Source organism: Amblyraja radiata, chromosome 5 (assembly GCF_010909765.2).
Source record: "Amblyraja radiata isolate CabotCenter1 chromosome 5, sAmbRad1.1.pri, whole genome shotgun sequence".
NCBI classification, from domain to species: Eukaryota; Metazoa; Chordata; class Chondrichthyes; order Rajiformes; family Rajidae; genus Amblyraja; species Amblyraja radiata.
Genome location: NC_045960.1, coordinates 49,389,979 through 49,404,528, shown reverse-complemented (window position 1 = coordinate 49,404,528; position 14,550 = coordinate 49,389,979). Strand labels below are relative to the sequence as shown.

The following is a 14,550-nucleotide window of genomic DNA, read 5'->3' as shown; positions in this document are numbered from 1 at the left end:
CTAATGGCAGGTACTCGGGAAGACTCGCTAATGGCAGGTACTCGGGAAGACTCGCTAATGGCAGGTAAGCACGGGTAGACTCGTGAAGATTTTTCAACGTTGAAAAATGTCCACGAGAGCCCCGAGTACCGACGAGTGGCCATTACCGTAAATCTCCGAGTTCAAATCAGGGCAAGCTCGGGAGAGCTCTTGGAATGAACTCGTACCGTGGGACAGGGCTTTAAATTTCTTCTGCATTAGTGATATATGACAGAAAAATAAACGAAGTACCTGTCTATTCCACCTACAGTAACTACAATACACATCAGGCTTGATGACGACCCACAACTTCAGGGATCTGGGTTTTTAGGTACCCAGGTTTCCTCAGCAAATTTTCTAAATCAAGGGTGATAGCAGGTGATAGTAATTAGGAGAGGCAGAACATGAATGGCTATATATATTGTCAATCGTAAAACCTGATGGAATGGAAGTAATTTGGCCAATAAGACTTGGTGCCCACATTAGTGCATGACTGAGGTTTACTTTATTAACTACATTTATATGTACTACCCCTCACTCACATTTTTCTGGGAACATTGGTCTTTTTTAAAGTGAAAATGTTCTTTAATTTCTTATGCTCTTTAAATAGATTATGTTTTCTGAGTGAATAATGTGCTTGCTATAAGTCAAGCGCCCTGCTGCTAGTTCTTTGCCTATGAATGTCCCAATTATGAATTGGTGGTATAGTAATCTGTCACAAAAAAATAATTAAAGTGCAGATTTCTAAGACAATCTCATTGGGGTGCTTTCAATAATAAAGAAAATTGGCATTGTATTTTAAAACTTGGAAAGTTGCGGTTTTAATCTCAGTTTCCAAGCATTACTGGGAATAAGCTCCTGCAGAGTATGACATACTCTGGTATCAAAGGTCATGGGTGCCAAGATTAAAAGGGAATAATGATTGGAAAGTGCATAGTATTGCTGAATATAGAGGTATAAAGATTAGGAATCGCGATTGGAGCTAGATCTGCCAAAGCCATCACAATGTGATGGAGCAGGAACAATCGTGCAAATGAGTTGCTTCATTTCCTACAATATGTGTGGTAGCCATGAACTGTCCATTGAATGCACCAGAAATTGACCTACTCATTCATTTCAGGCGATATTATGTCTTCACCACTGCCCTCTTTCTCTGCTAAGACACTGGTTCTGTCCATGAGTGCAACTGAAATTAAATTCTACCTTTTAACATGAAAGGCATCCCTGAGAGAGCAGAGAATCATAGAATATTATCATGTCGAAGGCCGGCCTATCCTTTATATCATAGCTGATCAAAAAGGTTACTGTTTAGTGATAGAATCAGACAGCACTGAAATAGGCCATTAAGCCCATATCGATCAAGATGCCCATCTATGCTAGTTGCATTTACCCGAGTTTGATCCATATACTTTCAAACCTTTTTTATTCATGAACCTGTCCAAATTACTTCTAAATATTGTTGTTATATTTGTTGTTGTCGAATTGAATTGTCGCTCCATATACCCACCACTCTTTGTGTGAAAAAGTTGCCCCTTCAGATTCAAGAGAGTTTATTGTCATGTGTCCCAGGACAATTAAATTCTTGCTTTGCTTCAGCACAACAGAATATAGTAGGCATAAATAAATACAGAGCAGATCAGTGTGACCATATACTATATTGAATATATATATATGGTCACACTGATCTGCTCTGTATTTATATATATACATATCTATATCTATATATATATATATATATCTATATATCTATATTACTAAAACTCTGTTCTTGACCGGTTTTGGCGATCTGTGCTGCGATTTCCGAGAGAACGCCGGCACCTATGGCCGTCATTTTTGGCCACCTTGCTCAGAGCCCCCCTCAGCCGCATGTGTGCCGAGGATTTTTCCCGTTGATTAAAAATTACAGAGATATTAAAGTTTTTATAAAATTCCCCATTCTCTCTGCTGCCCCCGCTGGCTGCAGGTGGGAGGGACTATAAAACCAGGAAGTGGTGTGCCTCAATCAGTGTCTGCAAGCTGGAGGAAGGCAGAGGGTCACGTTTCTCTGAGCTGTGAATAACACTGAACACATGTCTACTCAAATGTAAGTGCCCTTAGTGGTTCTAAAATGCTTGCAGAATGTGTCTATTGGTCCTAAAGCTTGCAAAAAATGTCTATTGGTCCTAAAGCTTGCAAAAAAATGTCTATTGGTTCTAAAGCTTGCAAAAAAATGTCTATTGGTTCTAAAGCTTGCAAAAAAATGTCTATTGGTTCTAAAGCTTGCAAAATGTGTCTATTGGTTCTAAAGCTTGCAAAAAATGTCTATTGGTTCTAAAGCTTGCAAAATGTGTCTATTGGTTCTAAAGCTTGCAAAAAAATGTCTATTGGTTCTAAAGCTTGCAAAAAAATGTCTATTGGTTCTAAAGCTTGCAAAAAATGTCCATTGGTTCTAAAGCATGCAAAAAAATTCTATTGGTTCTAAAGCTTGCAAAAAATGTCTATTCGTTCTAAAGCTTGCAAAAAAATGTCTATTGCTTCTAAAGCTTGCAAAATGTGTCTCTATTGGTTCTAAAGCTTGCAAAAAAATGTCTATTGGTTCTAAAGCTTGCAAAAAAGTGTCTCTATTGGTTCTAAAGCTTGCAAAAAAGTGTCTCTATTGGTTCTAAAGCTTGCAAAAAATGTCTCTATTGGTTCTAAAGCTTGCAAAAAATGTCTATTGGTTCTAAAGCTTGCAAAAAATGTCTCTATTGGTTCTAAAGCTTGCAAAAAAATGGCTCTTTTGGTTCTAAGCTTGCAAAAAATGTCTATTGGTTCTAAAATGGTTCATACTAGGGCTCCAGAAAGTCCCTCCCCCCCTCTCCCCCTCCTGGTTGGCTTGGGTGTGTCTTGAAATTGAAAGGCACTACTTACTGCAAATGGTGGCTTGGGAGCTTTGGCTTGAAGTTGAAAGGCACTATTACTGCAAATGGTGGATTGGTTGCTTTGGCTTGAAGTTGAAAGGCACTATTACTGCAAATGGTGGCTTGGGAGCTTTGACCTGAAGTTGAAAGGCACTACTTACTGCAAATTGTGGCTTGAAGTTGAAAGGCACTACTTACTGCAAATGGGGGGCATGGGTGCATTGGCTTGAAGTTGAAAGGCACTATTACTGCAAATGGTGGCTTGATTGCTTTGGCTTGCAGTTGAAAGGCACTACTTACTGCAAATGGTGGCTTGGTTGCTTTGGCTTATAGTTGAAAGGCACTACTTCCTGCAAATGGTGGGTGTGGCTTGAAGTTGAAAGGCATTACTTACTGCAAATGGTGGCATGAAGTTGAAAGGCACTACTTACTGCAAATGGTGGCTTGGGAGCTTTGGTTTGAAGTTGAAATGCACTATTACTGCAAATGGTGACTTGGTTGCTTTGGCTTGAAGTTGAAAGGCACTACTTACTGCAAATTGTAGCTTGGGTGCTTTGGCATTAAGTTGAAAGGCACTGCAAATGGTGGCATGAAGTTGAATGGCACTACTTACTGCAAATGGTGGCTTGGGAGCTTTGACTTGAAGTTGAAAGGCACCTCTTACTGCTAATGGTGGCTTGGGTGTGGCTTGAAGTTGAAAGGCACTACTTACTGCAAATTGTGGCTTGAAGTTGAAAGGCACTACTTACTGCAAATGGTGGCATGATGTTGAAAGACACTACTTACTGCAAATGGTGGCTTGGGTGCTTTGCTTGCAGTTGAAAGACAGTACTTACTGCAAATGGTGGCTTGGGTGCAATGGCTTGAAGTTGAAATGCACTACTTACTGCAAATGATGGCTTGGGTGTGGCTTGAAGTTGAAAGACACCACTTACTGCAAATGGTAGCTTGGGTGTGGCTTGAAGTTGAAAGGCACTACTTACTGCAAATGATGGCTTGGATGAGGCGAAGTTGAAAGACACCACTTACTGCAAATGGTGGCTTGGGTGTGGCTTGAAGTTGAAAGGCACTTCTTACTGCAGATGGTGGCTTGGGTGCAATGGCTTGAAGTTAAAATGCATTACTTACTGCAAATGGGGGCGTGGGTGCATTGGCTTGAAGTTGAAAGGCACCACTTACTGCAAATGGTGGCTTGGGAGCTTTGAAGTTGAAAGGCACTACTTACTGCAAATGGTGGCTTGGGTGCTTTGGCTTGAAGTTAAAAGGCACTACTGTAAATGCACTTACTTCCTGTTTGCACTGTATATTGATTTTAGATAAAACGCTATCACTTACGGCTGTGATTTTTGGCCATCTTACTTAGTCCCCCTCGGCTGAGCAGATGCAGAGAATTCTTCCCATCAATGAAAAATATTAGTTTTTTTTTAAATGTTGAGTCCGTGCTATCATGATAACTTTAAGATCAGCCTCTCTCAGCCTTGGCAATATGGTTGGCATCAATTTATAATATCTTTGAGCACATTAAATAATGAGAGCTATTTTATTGTGCACAGCGAATAGAACTCAGAATGCTGAGCCCTCAAAACATGTGATGATCAGCCACACGACACATTCACATGTCTCTCCAGAAACCAAATAATTTGTAGAACTCTATCTTTCTTCATTATTACTATTTGTATTTATCTAATTCATTGTGGGATTCAGAAAATGTCCTGCTTCATCTTTCCTTTACTAAGATATGTAAATGGAGATGGCAAAGGAGCTTGTACATCCAAGGGGACAACAGCTTCAGATCTCATCTGAAGATCAGTTTAGATCTGAAGTTTAGATTAGTACTGAAGCTCTCAAGTGAGACTTCAATCTGTGACTTACTGACACTCAGTTGATGTTACTACCAACCAGGTAGATTTTCAAACTCCTTTTAAGGTCTTGTCGAGCACAACCTTGCATTCTGTAGTCAGTTCCTTTTTAAGGTCGAACCTAATATTTTCAGGTGACAATTATAGGTGTATAATTATATAATAAAATTATATACATGAGACCATTGAATGATTAAATAACAATTTACTTGCTGAAGATTTGTACAAACACATAAAATTACATGGAACTCAGAGCATGGGCACAACCCCATCCATCAATGACAGTGCTTATCTCCAACATGAGCAAATAATTCTAATCACATGAACATGCTTGTTTGCTATTTCCCTTTGGCCATTTCTTTCCTCCACCTATTCAATCCAATGTTGAATGTTGATAGTGTCTGGATCAACTGATTTGTGTGTAAATCTTGCTGTTCAGCTCATTCCTGATAATATATAGTTCTGAATGTATTCACTCCTACAACAATGCATCCATTTTTACAATGTAAGTAATTTATAATCCAACTTCATTAAAAATGAGTGCCCGAATATCAATTTCAGCACCTGCTGTGCTGTTAGTGGTGTTTCAGTTAGTTCATCAAATATCTTGAACAGCAATTTTTTTCTGTCTGAATTATATAAATACAAAAGGAAAAAAAGAATGAGCTTTAATGTAGACAACACCTCTGAATACAACACTAAGCATGTTATGTTCATTTAATTACATTACGAGTGTAACAATGAATTTTATCACAGTAAAATCCCATGAACATCATGTTGGCCAGTTAATCCATAAGCAGAGAGAATAATTATGACCCCAGCATTGGGAAAACTCCATGCTTCCTTCCAGATAGTATCATAGGCTGTCCAAAATCTACCCGAATAAGAGAAAACACAGATGGAATTTTGGCTTCTTGCTTTATTCAAGCAATTGAAGTATCAGCATAAATTGAGTTTTGAGCCCTTCTGTGCAACTTCATTCTACAACCCACAGCCTTTGAAGTGAAAGAACTGAAACAAGCTCATACAGTTAAGGCAAACCATTTCCTACTTCAAACACGGTATAAATACAGCACATGTCTGTGCGTAGTTTATTTGTTGACTGTGTGAGTTTCTTCTTGGTACTTCTTGGTCAAAGATGTGTCGATAAGTAAATTCACACATCACCATGCCTCTGATTTGTACTTGTATCCACAACTATAATGTAGCTTGTCCATTAAGGCTCCTGATCAATGTTGACCCTCCCAAACTGTTGCTCATGGGGTATACGGCACTGACAATAAAATCTTAACTATGGATAGTTAATAAAAATTAAGAAAGTTAGGAAAAAATAGCACTTCTGGAAACACTAACCTGTAAATCAAAATGTCTCAGGCTACCTGTAAACAAACTAAATCCCAATGCACAATGATTCTGAAAAGGAACACGCCACTTAGCCCCAGAAATCTGTTTTGCCATTTACTATAATCACTGGAATAGTGAAGCGGCAACTTCATCAGCTGCAGCACCGTGTCACCCTTTGTTTCTCAGAGGGATCTTTGTTTCTCAGAGGGATCTCTGTTTCTAAACACGTTCTAAGATGGAGAGAAAGAAAGACAGGAGCACAAGAGAGAATAAAGGGAAATTGGGATAGAAGTCGGGAGAGATTCATGATTAAAAAAGGATAATAGTGCAAGGTAAAAGAGAATGGTTATAGCACAAATATAATTTTCCTGAAGAAATGTAAATGGGTGAAGCAGAATCTGTATTCTGACAGTGTTGAACTTCATACTGAATCCAACATACTGCAATGTGATTGATGGGTAATTTAATGATTGATTTACTAGTTTTAGGGAATTTTAGAGAATTTTGAATAGACTGTTGATTTATCTCCACCATAAACAAAGATGCTTTGTACATCTAAATAAGCCTTTCAACATTTCTCTAAATACGATAAATTTAAATGATGTTACTTAATACTTAATTATAAAAGGTTTCTGATTACTTACATTAAGATAATGTGTTTCTTTTAGCAACAGTGCAAAATATGTTGTTTTTTAGATAGGTTGTAAATTGTCAGGGAAATTTCAAAAAAGAAAGAGCTTTACATGTCACATTGAGTGAACTTGAAATATTGTTACTGTTGTTCTGTGGGTTAGCCCAGTGTATATTTCTGCAAAACAAATTCCAATCAATGAGAAAAAGAGTCAATGGAAAGAGAATCTACACGATGCCTGATAATATTGCAATCTGTTTTACAGACATTAGTGACTTTATTAACGTTTTATTGTACATCATGGATTTACTGCTGCAAGACCAGCATTTATAGCACCATTCAGTGTCTCATGAAGCAGTGTCCTGGTCGTGTTGCATGTTGAATTCAGTGATGAGCAAAGTCCCGAGACCAAAGTTTACGTTCTTCCAACTTCACGAGTCCCAAAATGTTGTGCCCCACTTCTCACTCAGTAACTTTGTTTTTATTATTAATCAAAAATATTTATTCAAATAGACAATAGACAATAGGTGCAGGAGTAGGCCATTCTGCCCTTCGAGCCAGCACCATCATTCAATGTGATCATGGCTGATCATCCCCAATCAGTACTCCCCTTCCTGCCTTCTCCCCGTATCCTCTGACTGCGCTATCTTTAAGAGCAATATCTAGCTCTCGCTTGAAAGTATCCAGAGAACCGGCCTCCACCGCCCTCTGAGGCAGAGAATTCCACAGACTCACAACTCTCTGTGAGAAAAAGTGTTTCCTCGTCTCTGTTCTAAATGATTTACCCCTTATTCTTAAACTGCGGCCCCTGGTTCTGGACTCCCCCAACATCGTGAACATGTTTCCTGCCTCTAGCGTGTCCAAACCCTTAATAATCTTATATGTTTCAAGAAGATATCCTCTCGTCCTTTTAAACTCCAGAGTATACAAGCCAAGCCGCTCCATTCTCTCAGCATATGACAGTCCCGCCATCCCGGGAATTAACCTTGTAAACCTACGCTGCACTCTCTCATAGAAACATAGAAACATAGAAAATAGGTGCAGGAGTAGGCCATTCGGCCCTTCGAGCCTGCACCACCGTTCAATATGATCATGGCTGATCATCCAACTCAGTATCCTGTACCTGCCTTCTCTCTATACCCCCTGATCCCTTTAGCCACAAGGGCCACATCAAACTCCCTCTTAAATATAGCCAATGAAACATAGAAACACAGAAACATGGAAAATAGGTGCAGGAGTAGGCCATTCGGCCCTTCGAGCCTACACCGCCATTCAATATGATCATGGCTGATCATCCAACTCAGTATCCTGTACCTGCCTTCTCTCCATACCCCCTGATCCCTTTAGCCACAAGGGCCACATCTAACTCCCTCTTAAATATAGCCAATGAACTGGCCTCAACTACCTTCTGTGGGAGAGAATTCCAGAGATTCACCACTCTCTGTGTGAAAAAAGTTTTCCTCATCTCGGTCCTAAAAGATTTCCCCCTTATCCTTAAACTGTGACCCAATAGCAAGAATGTCCTTCCTCAAATTAGGGGACCAAAACTGCACACAATACTCCAGGTGTGGTCTCACTAGGGTCCTATACAACTACAGAGGACCTCTTTTCTCCTATACTCAACTCCTCTTGTTATAAAGGCCAACATGCCATTCGCTTTCTTCACTGCCTGCTGTACCTGCATGCTTACTTTCATTGATTGATGAACAAGGTCCCCCAGATCCCTTTGTATTTCCCAACTTGACACCATTTAGATAGTAATCTGCCTTCCTATTTTTGCTACCAAAGTGGATAACCTCACATTTATCCACATTAAACTGCATCTGCCATGGATCTGCCCAGTCACCCAACCTGTCCAATTCACCCTGCATTCTCATAGCATCCTTCTTACAGTTCACACTGCCACCCAGCTTTGTGTCATCTGCAAATCTGCTAATCTTACTTTGAATCCCTTCATCTAAATCATTGATGTATATTGTTGCGGTCCCAGCACCGAGCCTTGCGGTACCCCACTAGTCACTGCCTGCCATTCTGAAAGGGACCCGTTAATCCCTACTCTTTGTTTCCTGTCTGCCAACCAATTTTCTATCCATGTCAGCACTCTACCCCCAATACCATGTGCCCTAATTTTGCCCACTAATCTCCTATGTGGGACCTTATCAAATGTTTTCTGAAAGTTTAGGTACACTACATCCACTGGCTCTCCCTTGTCCATTTTTCTAGTTACATCCTCAAAAAATTCCAGAAGATTAGTCAAGCATGATTTCCCCATCGTAAATCCATGCTTACTCGGACTGATCCTGTTACTGCGATCCAAATGTGCCACTATTTCATCTTTTATAATTGACTCCAGCGTCTTCCTCACCACCGATGTCAGGCTAACTGGTCTATAATTCCCTGTTTTCTCTCTCCCGTCTTTCTTAAAAAGTGGGATAACATTAGCTACCCTCCAATCCACAGGAACTGATCCTGAATCTATAGAACATTGAAAAATTATCACCAATGCACCCACGATTTCTAAGCCACTTCCTTAAGTGCCCTGGGATGAAGCCATCAGGCCCTGGAGATTTATCAGCCTTCAGTCCCATCAGTCTACCCAACATCATTTCCTGCCTAATGTGGATTTCCTTCAGTTCCTCCTTCGTCCCAGATCCTCTGGCCACTTGTATATCAGGAAGATTGTTTGTGTCCTTAGTGAAGACAGATCCAAAGTACCTGTTCAACTCATCTGTCATTTCCTTGTTCCCCATAATAAATTCACCTTTTTCAGTCTTCAAGGGTCCAACTTTGGTCTTAACTAATTTTTTTCCTCTTCACATACATGAAGCTTTTACTATCCTCCTTTATATTCTTGGCTAGCTTCCCTTCGTACCTCATATTTTCTCCCCATATTGCCTTTTTAGTTATCTTTAAACATTAACCAATCCTCTTGCTTCCCACTTATCTTTGCTACGTTGTATTTCTCTTTTATTTTTATACTGTCCCTGACGTCCCTTGTCAGCCATGGTCGCCCCTTACTCTCCTTGGAATCTTTCTTCCTCTTTGGAATGAACTGATCCTGCACCTTCTGTATTATTCCCAGAAATACTTGCCATTGTTGTTCCACTGTCATCCCTGCTAAGGTATCTTTCCAGTCAACTTTGGCCAGCTCCTCCATCATGGCTCCATAGTCTCCTTTATTCAACTGTAACACTGACACCTCCGATTTACCCTTCTCACTCTCCAATTGTGGATTAAACTTGACCATATTATGGTCACTACCTCCTAATGGCTCCTTAACCTCAAGTTCCTTTATCAAATCTGGTTCATTACATAACACAACATTCAGAATTGCCTTCTCCCTGGTAGGCTCCAATTCAAGCTGCTCCAAGAATCCATCACGGAGGCATTCCACAAACTCTCTTTCTTGGGGTCCAGCACCAACCTGATTTTCCCAGTCTACCTGCATGTTGAAATCTCCCATACCAACTGTAGCATTACCTTTACTACATGCCAATTTTAACTCCTGATTCAACTTGCACCATATATCCAGGCTACTGTTTGGGGGGCTGTAGATAAGTCCCATTTGGGTATTTTTACCCTTACAATTCCTTAATTCTATCCGTGCTGACTCCACCTCCTGTTTCAATGTCACCCCTTGCAAGGGACTGAATTTCATTCCTCACCAACAGAGCTACCCCATCCCCTTTGCCCATCTGTCTGTCTTTTTGATAGAAGGTATACACTTGAATATTCAGTTCCCAGCCCTGGCCCTCTTGCAGCCATGTCTCTGTAATTCCCACAACATCATACTTCCTAATTTCTAACTGAGCCTCAAGCTCGCCACTTTATTATTTATACTTCGCGCATTCATATACAGCACTTTGACCTCGGTATTCACCTCCCCCCTCGCACCGCTCGCAATTGGCCCTGACTTTACTCTCTTATCCCTTCTCGAACTTTCCTTCCCATTAATCCGAGGATCTTTTGTAACTTTTCCTGTACTCACTTCCCCTTCAACTCCATCTTTATACTCCCAATTTGTCAATCCATCCCCCCCACTATTTTGTTTAAACCCACACGTGTGGCCCTAGCAAACCTGCCTGCCAGAACGTCGGTCCCGCTCCAGTTAAGGTGTAACACGTCCCTTTTGTACAGGTCACCCCAGAAGAAACCCAAGTGGTCTATGAATCTAAATCCTTGCTCCCTGCACCGGCCCCTCAGCCACACATTCAGATCCACTATCTCCCTGTTCCTTTCCTCACTAGCACGAGGTACTGGAAGCAATCCAGAGATAACCACCCTAGAAGTCCTGCTTTTCAGTCTTTTTCCTAACTCTCTGAACTCGCGTTGCAGAAACTCCTTCCTCTTTTTCCCGATGTTGTTTGGGCCAAATGCCCCTGTCCCACTTAGGAAACCTGAACGGAAACCTCTGTAGACTTTGCGCCCCACCCAAGGTTTCTGTACGGTTCCCGGAGGTTTTTGTCAGTCTCCCTACCTGCTTCCACTACCTGCAACCTCCGGCAACCACCTGCAACCTCCGGGAACCGCACGGAAACCTTGGGTGGGGCGCAAAGTCTCCAGAGGTTTCCGTTCAGGTTTCCTAAGTGGGACAAGGGCATTACTGTGTATAACTACTGTCAGCTGTTCACCTTCCCTCTCGAGGATGTTCTGAATTTGGCTCGTGACATCTTGAACCCTGGCAGCAGGGAGGCAACAGACCATCCTCGCGTCTCGTCTGCCGCCACAGAATCTCCTGTCCGCTCCTTGGACAATGGAGCCACCCACCACTAGGGCTCTGCCTGATGTCGGTCTCGCCGGTCGAGTCCCATCTCTAGGATTGGAGCCACCGATATATCCGCCGCTCGGACTGGCTGCGCCGTCTCCCCAGCAGTTCCCAAGAGGGCGTACGTGTTTTCATTAGGCACAGCCACCTGGGTCTCCTGCACACCACGGTCACCACCCTTTCAGTCACACACCTTCGTTCTTAAATATTAAAACATTTTATACAATACAATAAAACCATAACACAAGACAAACAAATATACTAAATAAACTACAATACAACTATGTTACAAACCTTGTCAAGGATGCATTCAACCCCCCCCCCCACCGAGGTGCCCAGTAGTCCCCAAAATCCTCAGGGTGTCCATGGACAGCGCATAGTCCCTCTCTAACACCACCCGGGTGCGGAAGTAACCCCGGCAAAGGGACAAGCAGCCGGCTCGGGCAAGGCCCTGTTCTGCCTGGCGCCGTGACCCGCGGATGGCCAGCTTGGCCCACTCAGTAACTCTTGACTGTTTCTGCCACTCCTCTGGTGGCTGAACACAATAATGCTCATTCTGGTTCATTCTCATTCTGGTTCAATTCATCAGCGGAAGAAAGATGTTCGAATGCAGAGGAAGATCTTCATTTCAAGAATAGAATAATTTTCTGTGGTTTATATACTGTGGGTTGGTCATTCTAATAATAGAAGCATCCTGAACACATGCAATAAATAAAGCAGTAATAGTTCATAAAAGTTACTTAATATAGTATTAATGGTGCTGGCTTGAAGGGCCAAATGGCATACTCCTGCACCTATTGTCTATATACCTCAGCAAAATAAGACTTATATTACTCCAGTTTTTTTAAGTTTAATGAATTTCTTATGCTTTATTGTAAATTGCAATTTTTATTTGGTCAAAGATCATCACCAGTGAACTCAGTTTTGCTTCTGACATTGGAAATTGCAGATTATTTTTTGAGCTCTCGCTATTTAAATATTTAACCCAACTATTTCAAATAGTTTAGAGTATGCTTAATGGAAAGTGATTTGGCAAATGATACAACTTAACTATATGGAATGCTTTTACAGCGGAATTGGTCGGAACTGGCCTTGGGCATCAGGAGGTAGCAGTATCTTGGCTGAATTTGGCACCTTGCATCTCGAGTTCATGCATTTAAGTCAACTGTCTGGAAATCCAGTTTTTGCAGAAAAGGTCAGTCACTATCATATGTAATTTTAAATGTATCGCTTCCAAACATTTGAGTTGCAGAATAATTAACATTCAGAGCAGTGCCGAACCTATTGCAAAGTAATCATATAAAATTTTATCCTAAAATACATGTATAAAAGTCAAATAATTCCTCCACAAACATTTTTCCTGTTAAAAAGGATAAAACAGCAATATTTCTTGAGCTGATCACATAATAATGTACAGAAGACATTGTGGAATAGGTTACTTTGTTTTTCTCCCTAATTTTTCATCTTGCCCTTTCAGGAAGAGCCTGGCTTTCATTAAATTGTGCACAGTTCTGCTATGCATTATATAATCTGGTGTTCCACATAAAGTACATATTCTTTCCCTTTAAAACATTGCCTTAAGCACATGCAATATTGCTTCTCGTCTACCAGTTTCTCAATCCACAAGTGAGAATTTTTTGGCTTAATGTAAGAAATAGTATTTAATTTATACTGAATTTGACAGAACAAAGGAGCATATGCAGGCTGTAACTGGAGCAGAGAATGTATTGGAAACCTAATTAAATATAAATTAAGCTTTGATTTTTTTTTTGGTTTAGCTTTGAAAATTGAATCTGAGCTTTTATTGTAAATGGGAAATATTATCAATTTTTAAATTCAAAATGCAATAATTCAGGATATTTTGACAGATGATGAACATTCGAAAAGTTTTGAATCGTCTGGATAAACCTCAAGGACTGTATCCAAATTACTTGAATCCCAACAGTGGTCAATGGGGTCAACGTAAGTAAATACATTTGAAAATGAACTATATTTTTGAAAAAAAGAACACACAAGGACATTATCCTTACTCTCACTTTGACCTCATCTCATGTCAATCTTATTTTGAAGAGACTAATTTCTTCTTTGACCGATTATACTTTTTTCTTCTGAGGGATTTTCTCCATTCAATTATGGTATTCTCTGTAATATCTTTTGATTGAAGTCATGCTCAGCATTTCTGGTAATATTATTGATTAAATTTACCACATATTTTTAATTTTATTTTTGTGTTGATCGGCAACTGCTTCCGACTTTTCCTGAAGCCAAAGGTTTTCTTGATGCTATTTGTAAGAAGGACCTGCAGATGCTGATTTAAACCTAATATACAGGTAGACACAAAAAGCTGGAGTAACTCAGCAGGACAGGCAGTATCTCTGGAGAGAAGGAATGGGTGATGTTTCAGGTCGAGACCCTTCTTCAGACAAGAGGTTATTGGTTCTTTAGGTTTAGGTTCTTTAAGAATATCTAATACACTGGAAAGTAATCTGTGAAGGAATTATAGACTGATAACTTATGGAGCAGTGTCCTGATTATTTTTCTCATTATATCAAATGACAAGTAAAATCCTATGACTGGACACAATTTGCAACATTCACAACCATTAGATAGACACAAAATGCTGGAGTAACTCGGGACAGTAATGCGGGACTGGCAGCATCTCTGGAGAGAAGAAATGGGTGACGTTTCGGGTCGTGACCTTCTTCAGACCATTCACAATCATCATATGGCAATCTGTCTGTTCCACATGGCTCTAAAGCCACTGACGGTGGACGCTACCTGTATCATCTGAATATTTCTGTATGTGGCATGTGTCAGACTTATATTTGTAGTCTGCAGTATACAGGGTGAAGAGGAACGGGGCAATTAACAATTAGGGGCAATTAACAATTTTACCAAAGTCAATTAACCTACAAACCTGTATGTCTTTGGAGTGTGGGAGGAAACCAGAGCACCCGGAGAAAACCCATATGGTCACAGAGAGAAAATACAAACTCTGTACAGATAACACCCGTCAGTCAGTATCGAACCTGGGTCTCTGAAGCTATAAAGCAG

General features: G+C 40.6%; 1 protein-coding gene across 1 annotated transcript in view; it reads left to right on the top strand.

The window, feature by feature from the left end:
• man1a1 (mannosidase alpha class 1A member 1) overlaps nt 1–14,550 on the top strand; it is a 432,971-nt gene that overhangs the window by 383,295 nt on the left and 35,126 nt on the right. The window contains exons 6-7 of the mRNA XM_033021184.1: nt 12,568–12,691; nt 13,365–13,458. Coding sequence (XP_032877075.1) covers nt 12,568–12,691; nt 13,365–13,458 — 218 coding nt within the window. The remainder of the gene's footprint in view (nt 1–12,567; nt 12,692–13,364; nt 13,459–14,550) is intronic.